General features: G+C 44.0%; 1 protein-coding gene across 1 annotated transcript; it reads right to left on the reverse strand.

Moving 5' to 3' along the window:
• Positions 1-1466: 1466 nt before the first annotated feature.
• On the reverse strand, positions 1467-6379 carry znf710a (zinc finger protein 710a). The gene is made up of 5 exons (XM_079567609.1): positions 6334-6379; positions 4066-5433; positions 3771-3962; positions 3458-3632; positions 1467-2335 (listed from the first exon to the last, which is right to left on the reverse strand). The coding sequence occupies exons 1-5, from the start codon at positions 6376-6378 to the stop codon at positions 2139-2141; spliced, it is 1977 nt and encodes a 658-aa protein (XP_079423735.1). The 5' UTR covers position 6379; the 3' UTR covers positions 1467-2138.
• Between the last annotated feature and the right edge of the window lie 4417 nt (positions 6380-10796).

Here is a 10796-nt window from a genome sequence, read left to right on the forward strand (position 1 = left end):
GCCTACAACTTACGAGAAATTGCTAAATGTTTCCAGAAGAGGGCAGCAGAGGGACCGAAACGTGGTCGAAGCTCGTTTGTTTTGACCAGAGGTGTCTTAAGTCTTTCGTGTTGTACAGAGGTAAGTCATTTTGCCTGGTAGTTTAACATTAAACACCATCAGGAATGCACCGTCAGGTCGATGAAGCTTCAAGCGTCCTACTTCCAGTAGATGGTGTTGTAAACAAACGCGAATGCAGTTTTCATGCAGAGTAGCTTTAGCCATCTGCACTTCTCAGTACACAACAGCAGCAGCAGGTAGGTTATGTTTGTTAAAGGTAGAGTATGTTTTGTTGTTGCTGTAAATATTCCATGAAAATAGACTTGTTCAGTCAAATATATATTTCAATATTATGCTTTATATATATAAATGTAATTAAAAAATCATGATTTCCCATAATTTCGATGGTCTGCATTTGGCTTTGTTTTGGTGCTCAAGACAACTATCTGAACGCAGAATGAGCCCACACTTTGCTTTGCAAGACCTGATGGTTAAAAGCAGTTTGAAAATGAACATGAACTCTCCTACTTCCACAATCCCAGCACCTAATCAAATCCTAAGTAGTGTTAGTGCATACATAAGTACTTAAAGCTCAGTGACTGAAGTTCTTGGCTTTCAAATGAGGAATGTTTAGTGGAACTTGTGGTTGTGCTCACATGCAACATAAACCACTAAGAGGGCATCCTACAAGCACTACCTATCAAAGTTTGTCCAAAAGGAATAAAGCATTCAGGGTTATAAAGGTTGTAAACAAATCACTGTCCCATGTTTATGTTAGTCAATTTGCCAATTTAAGAGAAGATGTTGAGAAAAAGTATGTTTTTGATGGCCTCAGTAACTCATCTTCTGTCACAGTCGCATCAACTACACCACACCTTTGGTTTTGGGGCAACTCAGCTGTGCACCACTGCCACTGGCTCCACCCAGCTTCTCCTGCATCCAGAGACGTTCTGTCATTCAGCAACCGGTAATGCACCACAGAGAGCCCTGGCCATGACAAGTGTCCTCTTTGGTAAGGCACACTACAGCCCTACAGCCACCATGTTAGTGCACTCTTCCTAAAGGTTGACCATATTGTTTAATCGTCATTTCCTGGGGTGCAGTTTGTTGAGGTTTACTTTTATACTGCACTTGCATCAGTGGCTTTTAGTGATGTAGCGCAGTGTTCCCCAACCAGGATACAGGGACCTGGTTGTCTTTCAATATTATATTTTGAACACAACACACAAACTACTGTTGCCAAACGAGGACTTTTCCCTCAGAGTTTCATCACCTCGTTTGGTGTTTGTCTGGTTTTATGTGACCAGACCATACAAAAACACAACTGCATGTTTTTAAATCTCACTGTACTGCAGTATGAATGCAACATTGTTATAATGTGGGGTAAAACCATCATTGTATTGTTAGTTGTACTGAAATTGTGCAAAAGAACTAGGTTGATTCATGTAGTTCCGTCTTTTTTATTGCAAAAGTGCACATCATGTTACAATGGTGACCTCATTTTGAAATACTTCTATTTGCGGCCTATATTCTGTTAAAGACTGTTTTGAATCTTCTTACTCTTTGGCGAACATTTGGAATGATTTGAAAGGCAAATACAAACACAAAAGCTTTGTGAGCAAGATTTTAGCACTAGTATGAACATTAGAAGCTTGCTCAATGTGCAAAACCCTAAATCACATTTTGTGAGCATTTTTTTCAAACATATATTTCAATTTATATTAATTTCACAGTTTTCTGTATAGGTGCATCTGCAGTGATTCTGTGATTCAAGTTTAAATTGGAATTGATCAAGAAAGTTCACTTCAAGCAGCGCCTGAACCCAAAGTGAGTCTGTTTTGGCTTCATAAACTCCAGTATTTTACCTCAGCTGAGTGAAGTCCGTTCTGAGGGCCGTGTGGTCTGTTTCATAGTCTAATTAGGTCCTGTGTCTGGAGCCTCAGCAAATGTCTGTTTTGTTCTTGTTTTCTTTTTTCATAGATTTTTATTGGTTATTTCTTATCACATTATAGGTGCAGTTGCCTTTTCTGAAATATATTGTCTATATCGGCAGTAGATGTGCAATAAAGAGATTCCAGTGCATGTTGTAGAATAACGTCTTATGGGTTCGTTTTCACCATTTCTGGAAGGCTGTACCGCGCCATGCTTTTCCCATAGGTGCCGTAATACTCCATCGGTGACAGTTTGTTTATTTCCGCCGTGTTGCCACTGTTGTTTACATTGGCACGATTTTCTCTTTCGCTGAAGTCGAAGTTCTCCTCGTAGTCTTCCTGACCCTCTGCATCTTGGGCATGTTCTGAGGAGACATACAGAGAAACTCAAGCTTGCATTTTAAAGAAACACATGTTTGACCAAAATCTACATGAGGTTTTTTATGAAGGTTGTTTCTCCCTGTAGCAGGGGCAATGAAATTAATGTATCACAGACCTAAACATTTATGAATCTGTAGCAAAAACTATGATTTGGCGATGAGCAGATCGATACCACAGTACTGATATATTCATGCCAACTCAGTTGTGTGTCAGTACTAGAAACACAAGTATTGATGCTACTGAACATAAGGAAATATGAAACACAAGGCAGTAGTTACAAAAACTTTACTGCCAAAACACTCCCACAGCAGCATAGAATTGGACTGATTCAACCTGGTGACTGGAGGTTCAAGTTTATGTTGTTTGTCCTAAAAATGATCTACTTATCTTAGAGATTTCTCTACATATTAAGACTGTTAATGACCATGACGGCCGTGACTGTAAAAATACCAATTTCGTCACATTTTGACGAAAAAGGTTCAAACTATACGGAGTTTAAAAATGTTAAAATGAAGCATTTTCCTCCCCCTACATGTTCCAGCAGTGTCTGAATGTGTAGAATGAGCTCAGACCTGTTCACCACAACTGCCTCTCCATGCATGAGCTTAACCTGCAGTTACGTGTAATACCTGAGGTGGCAGTGGTGTGTGTAAAAATTACCAGCTTGCATCTAGTCCCTTTAATGCTTTCATCCATTTGCAATGATATCAACTAGAAAGACCCCAAAGTATTGATTTAAAGTAAATTGGGGGATGGAACTGATGGAAATTAGCCCCTGGCTACAATCCGGTGTGGCATGTTTACATGAGTTACATGTGTGTTCATTAACATGCACAGTCCCAACCAAAATAAACAAATAAAAATAGTGTGGTTACTTTGTGGTTACCTCTGTTACTTTTTACTAAGTTGACATTCTTTTTTTTCAGATGTCTATTGTTCATACATTATAGTAGGTTGACCAGGGACGCATGGGCTTAGAATCCTATTGCTACATAGTTAAATAGAAATGTTTTAAAGAACCGTCGGTAGAATCATGAAGCAGGATAGGAGAGGATATGGCCTGTCAGAAACAGCAGAAGGAAATGAAAGGGCATTTCAAAGTTTACCATGTCCGTCTGTTGTATTATCCAGGATGCCGTGCTTGACCTTCATGTGTCTGCTCAGGTTCCCCTTCAGGTTGAACTTGCTGGTGCAGTAAGGACACTTGAAGGGCTTGTTGCCAGCGTGCAGATGCATGTGGCCCAGAAGGTTGTACATCCTGTTGAATGACTTGCCACACACCTAGAAAATATCAGTTAAAGATAATGAGTCAGAAGAAAAACACCATACATTAGAGCCACATTAATGTGAGACTAACTGGTGTTTTGGAGGGCTTTGGTTAGATACACCCCACAAATAGTGCCCAACTTTGGTACTCACCTTGCATTTGAAGGGCTTGACAGGCAGATGGACAATCATGTGTGTTTTCAACGTCTGCTTTTGGACAAATGTCTTGAAACAGATGTGGCACTGGAAGGGTCTGACACTGGCGTGGATCAGCATGTGTCTCTTCAAGTTGGCCGACAGCGTGAACTCTCGAGAGCACACGTCACACTTGAACTCTTTCATGCCCTGTCCACACAAATACACAAAGTTATTCACAGAGCTGCAGTGTGTGTTGTATGTGCTGTCACTGAAGTGATCAGTTGTGTGTTTTTTCATAGCATGTGTATACCTTGTGTGTGAGGGCGTGCTGTCTCAGGTGGTGGATCTGGACAAACTCCATGCCACACTCTGGGCAGACATAGGGCCGCACATTCTGGTGCTTCAGGAGGTGGTTCTGCAGCTGGCTGCGGTAGGCGAAGGACTTGTTGCACTCGCTGCATTGATAGCTGGTTGGGCCTTGGTGGCTGGCCTGATGGCGTTTAAGGTGAGCGTAGCTCGGGAACTCCAGTCCACACTGAGCACAGACATGACACTGGCCGTTCTCATGCTTGCTCTCATGGGTCCTCAGCTCACTGGGGTAGGCAAAGCCTCTCCCACAGAAGCGGCATGTATAGGGCTTGATGTCAGTGTGCTGCAGCATATGCCTCTTCAGGTGGCTGGTCTGAGTGAAAGCCTTCTCACACACGGTGCATTTGTGGGGCCGCGTGCCTTGGTGAGTGAGCAGGTGGGTCTGGAGGTGGCTGGGCTGCTTAAACAGCTTGCCACAGTGCACACACTCGTGGGGCTTGATGCCATTATGTCCCAGGATGTGTGTGACCAAGTTATATTTGGAGGTGTATGACTTTTCACACATGCGACACTTCCAGCGTTTTAACCCCTCACCCACGTCAACACAGTACGACTCGTCGATCTGAACATTGATGTCTAGCCGATCAATCTGCATTCGCCGAGCCAGCCCTTCGGGGTCCGACCACAACATGGCTTGTCCAGGGCCCTCATACTCTGCCTGTGGGGGTGCATCAGAGCCTTCATAGGCTGGCTCACTGGACTCATAAAAGCTCTTCTCCATTGAAACGCCATTGTCCCCACTGATCTTCAGGTTTAAGGCCTCTTCCTGCCTCTCTGTGTCCAGTTCTTCGTGTGAGGCGCCATCTTGTGGTGATAAAGTATGTGTGACATTGACCTGCTCCCCTTTTGGAGAAGCCTGTTGCATATCAGCCTCCCCAGGTCTGTTTAGGTGAGTACATGATGGGTGATCGTCACCCTCAAACCTCTCCCCTTTGATGTGAGCTGGACTGGGTGATTTGGGAAGACAGTTCGGTTGGTCCCTCTCCCGGGGCTGTCTCCTCTCTCTACACTGAGCTTCTTTGTCTCCAGCAGGCTCCTGTAAGTAGTCCCCGTTTGCTCCAATCAGCTGGTCTGCATACTCGTACTCCATGGCCTCCTCCTGGGGTGGGGGGGCACAGTCTTTAGACTCTCCGGTGTAGAAACCATTGGGTGCTATAGTGCCGCCAAAGATCTCATTCTGTGAGATGAGGCCAAGAACGGCAGCCTGAGCTAGGGACAGTACCACCACAGGCTCCGTCTGTGTCCCAACGTCCACTGGACTTAGTGTCCTCTTTAGGCACATCACCTCTGACTGGCTGCTCTCTTCCTCCTGTCATAGAACACAGGACGACATGAGCAAAGAACAGTGTACACAAAATCCCATTCAGTCCTTCACTTCCCCATTGCACCTTCCTGCCTGCGTGTACACTCTTTAGTTGTGTTTCAAGCAAAAATCTGCAGCTTTTTGCTGCTTCCCTTTTGGCAGGCTTTTGAATAATTTCAAACACAAAGTTAAGGTGGAGTATGTAGTCAGTCAGTAGTCTGTGTGGCAGTTGGGCCCAGGTTTCCATTCATAAAAAGTCAAGTGACCGCTCACACTTCTGTTCAGTGCCTGCCTGAGACTGGTAAGACACAGGCTAGCATTACAGAGCTGAACATGTAAGCCATAGTCTCTCTGGTAGAGCATTTTTATATATGTAAGCAATGTTTTGAGATTTTAAGACAAAACAAATGCAGAGAAGTGCCTGACCAAATAAGATAGAACCACATTTGTGAGGTGACAGGAAGAGGAAGATTGTTTAGAATGACTGCTTTTAAAGTAGTGAGGCAGACAAACTGGCTGGGTGTAAGTGGTGGAGACAGAACAGGGAAGAAGGAAGGAGGGAGGCGGGGGAGGCGAGGAGCAAGACTCTGAAAGATAAAGAAAAGAGGGAGGGGGCCAGAGAGTGAGTGTGCATGTGAAGAGAGGGAAAGAAATAAAAGGAAGAGAGGGGGAGGAGGGAGAAAGGGAAAACAATGTTAAAATGCAACAAAACCTGACAAACTATCATTACTATGGCAAAACCGAGACATGGACAGAAAGTGAAAGTGTCCTGTAGCTTCCGTGCGCACTAAAGTTGCCAAGTCAAAGACACCCAAAGCCACACAATTAGAGCATGCAGGAAACAACCAAACAGGAAGAGGATCGGCCGCTGCACGTCCAAACACTCCCCTCACTCCCGTCACTCACCACAGTGCTCCCAGGGTCATGTGCGAGCTGTTTCACGGGCCTCATCCTTGGGCAGAAATGAGTGTGTAAAAAAAATCCTGTGCTCTTTATAAGTGCAGGGAGGAGAGTGGGCGGGGCCTGCTCCCCCCTCCTGCCGGTACTGTTGCTCTTATCTGAACTGACTCCCCCCCCCCCCCCACTCCCTCCACTCCCTCCACAACAGCATCACTCCTCTTCTTTTCTGCTCTCCCTCCTTCCTATCGCACTTCTTTCTCTACAGATTTTCTCTCACAAAGGTTTTCTTTCTGCATCCTCCAGACTTGCTATGGCTATGCTGTCCCGCCTTTATATCTAAAACAACAAAAAGAAAATGTGATATGTAACCATTGACAGTATGTAACTGATACTATCAGGTTAAGCTGATGAGATTAACAACTACACTTTGGATGCACAAGTAATCACAATCTAATCAAAAACGGTCACAATTAGCAAATCGCAAAAGCTCCACTTATTTAGGCAATATGTTTTCTTCTGAAAACAACAAAATAAGTCTTATAATGTGTAAAACCTGCAAACCCTTTGATACATTTGTTTTGAAGTGAATGTGATTCTCGTATTGGAGCAGTTCATTTCTCAGTCTTCTCTCAAAAGTTAATGTGACTGAAGTTGTTTAGAGTGCAAATAATCACAATACTTTGGAACACTGTTATGCAGCCCTGTTTGCAAGTTAGCATTTTTGTCACTTATAGTCTTAAGATTTCTTCCATAAACCCAAAGTCTAGCAATGTCCTGCAGCACAAAACTGAATTTATACTATAAAGATTTAAAATGGCTGTACTTCACTCAAACAGTGATCAGTTGGTCCATGTCTGGACACCTGTAGGGACGTGTACAAAGTTAGTGCAGTAATAGGCTGTTTCCCAATTAGACTGTGGTTGAGAAAGCAGAGACTGGGGGAAGAGAAGAGGACATGACGAGTGGAAGGAGGGAGGGAGAAATTCAGACTGAAAAGGGGAAGTGAGGGGGGAGAAAAGGAGGGGAGGGGAAGGGAGGAAGGAAGTGAAAGAGAGGGGGATGAAAGATGGAAATTAAGAAGAGAAGGTATAGAAGAGTGGAGGCAGGGAATGAGAAAGAGAGAGAGAGAGAGAAGATGAGGGGTGATTCGAGACGGATGGGGTGAGAGAAGTGTAGGGGGGGTTGAAGAAAAGGAGAATAGCGGAGGAAGAGAAGTGGAGTGAGAGAAAGACAGAAAGAGAACAGGAATGAAAAAAAAAAGAGGAAGGGGGTGGGTGAAAAAAGAAGATGAAGAGGTGAGGGAGGGGGGAGTGGGGAGTGAGAGATGGAAGGAAAGAGGAGGAGGAGGGCCCGGGCAAAGAAAAGAAAGATGGTGGTAGAAAAGAATAAAAGAAAGGGAGAAAAAAGAGCTGGGTTGTGGTGGTGGAGAGAGGGAGGGAGGGGGAGGGAGGGAGGGAGGGAGGGAGGGGGGCATGGAAGAGCGAAAGAGAGACAGGGCTGAAAGAAAGAAAAGGCACTGAAAGAAAAAAAAAGGAAGGGAGGGGAGGAGGAGAAGGGAGGTGGTGAGCGGTGACAGGCTGCGGGAAAAAAGGAGGATAGAGAGAAAGAGAAAAAATAATGCGGGGGAAGGCTGGACGGGGGGCGGCGGGGAGGGTGCATTAACTATTGAACCACCAGATTTTATTTTTTTTTCTTCAGTTGTGTGAGCTCAGAAGGTGTTGCCTACCTTTGAGCAACTTTGGAATAAAGTCAAACTCACGACCTCACCACCCTAAAACAACACTATTTAATGACTAGTTTTTGGCTCTGAAAAAAGAGTACAATGAAACAAAAATGTCAAAATGGCCAAAAACTTCCTTACGCTTAGGGGGCTGGTGAGGTACATTTTTAGATATAGAGCACAGACATGTGAGCGCAGGTGCAGACCGATACACGTCGCAAAGCTGCATAAACTAAAAGCTAAATAACGGCAAAGGGCAAACCTTGAAAACCTTGATCAATCTTCAGCAGCAAGAAAGATAGAGGGAGAAGGAAGAGGAAGGGGGGTTTCGGAGGAGGGAGGGAAAGATAGTGGTGGAGGGAGTGGAGGTGTGAGTGAAGGGGGGCAGGAAGTCTAGGAGGGAAGAGAATATAGAGCGAGGGAAGAAACAAAGATAAGAAAGACAAAGAGTGCAAGAAACAACAAGGGACTAGTCCGTACCACGAAGATCAGGCCGAAGAACATGGACATGCCTAAGCTACTTGGAAATATAACTTATTTTAAGCATCTAGAATGTGAGGGTAGCGCTTTACTTTACAGCACCATTATAAGATGGAAACAGCATGGTATCCGAAAGTGTAATCACATGGTAATTATGGTAAATACATGGAAACAGGACACGGACCCAGTAGAAAGACTTAACAATCATAAAAATAAAAAAAACATCCATTGTTACCATGCTATTTCCATATTAGCATGTTATTACTGTGCTGTGCAGGAAAAAGCAACCGTGTCAAACTCCAATAGGGCCTAAAGCCATTCCTGTAACGTTTGAAAGTAATGACGAGGGTTATAATCATAGTCTCTCTCAATCCACAAAGTCAGTCTGTTACAAAAGACATTTCCTGCCTCTGTCTCAATAAAACAAAAGGCTAGTGTGAAGTGCGAAGTGAGCAATTGTTGACTTCTCCTCATCGTGACACATGCTTTTTAGCTGATAGTGCGAGTAAGATAGCTCGGCAATATCTCCTCCTGTCAATGGGTCTCTCGAGTGAACGGAAACTTTAGACCGTTCCCATATTGATTAAATGATTAAATACTTGATATTCTTTCTTTTCAATGGTCAAGAGTCCATGGAAAGGTCCTGTGATCTAAATGTGTGCTAGACTGGTCTAACTACAGAGGGTATACACATGTGTCCTTTTGATTGGCTAAATGAGTGGCAAAATCTAATAATAACTTCTATAACTACAGCATAACCTCTTTAGGGCAGTGGTTCTCACTATATAAATTGAAAGCATCTACCATTTAGGATAAATCAGAGCTAAACCATATCTAAAAACGGTCTGAAATAAACTTAAGGACTAGATTATGGGTGCAAACCATGTCTAACCATGTCAGGTCAAGGTTCAGTAACACTATGAGCCCAAAGAATGAGATCAGCTGACTACCTCAATGACCTAGTTATTCTATCAATACATTTCTTCTTCCCTGATGACACGGGCGTATTCCAAGAGGATAATGCCAGGATTCATCAGGCTCATGGTGAGAGATGATACTTCTGAGGACAGCCCTGCAGATAATGATAAACAATTAAATATCTCACACATGGATTGGCCACCGCAAAGTCCAGATCTTAACCCCCATTGAGAATCTTTGGGATGTGCTGGAGAAGGCTCACACTCTCCTGGCATCAATACAAGATCTTGGTGAAAAAAATAAAATAAAATGCAATACTGGATGCCCTTGCAGACGTTTACCAGAATCAGAATTGGTTTTATTGCCATTGCCAGTGAACAGGTTGAACAGGTTATTGAAACATTGCCACAGTGAATGATGGGTTAGGTTTATTGTCCCATAGAGAAATGTGTCTGCGTGCTGTAATTAAAGCTAAAGTCAATCCAACTAAGTCGGTGTCGTTTTTGTGGTGACTTTTTTGGGGGGGGGCAGGCAGTGTATCTCTAATTAAAATGAATATTATCTTAATTTGCAGAACACCCTGAGTATCACCTGGAGAGGCCCAAGCACCACCACAGGCACGTGTAACACCGCCTGAGAATAGAGTTTCGATATAGCAGAGGAGCCACACCCAGGTGCTCAGGTCAGCGGACAGGTGAAAACATTTCCATAGGCAATCAAAGCCGAGAACTTCACCACGCCCCAATGCTGAGGTGATTTCTCATTCATAGGTTATGGGTTATTCCTGCTGTTTTGGAATCAAAATGTGAAGGCGATGAGACAGGATCCGGTGATAAAAAAAGAAAGGAAAGATTACCCATTCTGTAAACGGCAAAACAGAATATTAACAACCTGAAATGGCTGTGTTCAGACTGCGAGGAGTGTGGGGAGAGCGCGGAGGGAGAAAAAAAAAAAGGAAAAAAGGAAAGAAAGATTGAAAAGAATGGAGGGAAGAGTTGAGGGAGGAGAGGAGAAGAGCATTCAGTGAGAAAGATATAAAAGGAATGGAGAGAGGAGGGAGTGCATGTGTGTGTGCGTGGAGAGGGGGGCAGATCAAGAGAGAGACAGAGGAGGAGGAGGAGGAGGAGGGAAGAAGGGGTGTGGGGAGAGAGTGAGCGAAACAGACAGAGGACGAACGAGAAGAGACGGGAAAAAAAAAAAAGGAGAAAAAACAGGAGGGGGGAAGGGAGGAAGAGGGGTGGCCACGAGGGACTCAAAAAGAAAAAAAAAACACCCTACAGACTGGCTGTCTATATACACAAATCCCAATAAACACACCTCAAGTTCAGGTTTGGCCAGGGACAACTAACTA

This window comes from Gobius niger (assembly GCF_951799975.1).
Source record: "Gobius niger genome assembly, chromosome: 12".
Taxonomy (NCBI): Eukaryota; Metazoa; Chordata; class Actinopteri; order Gobiiformes; family Gobiidae; genus Gobius; species Gobius niger.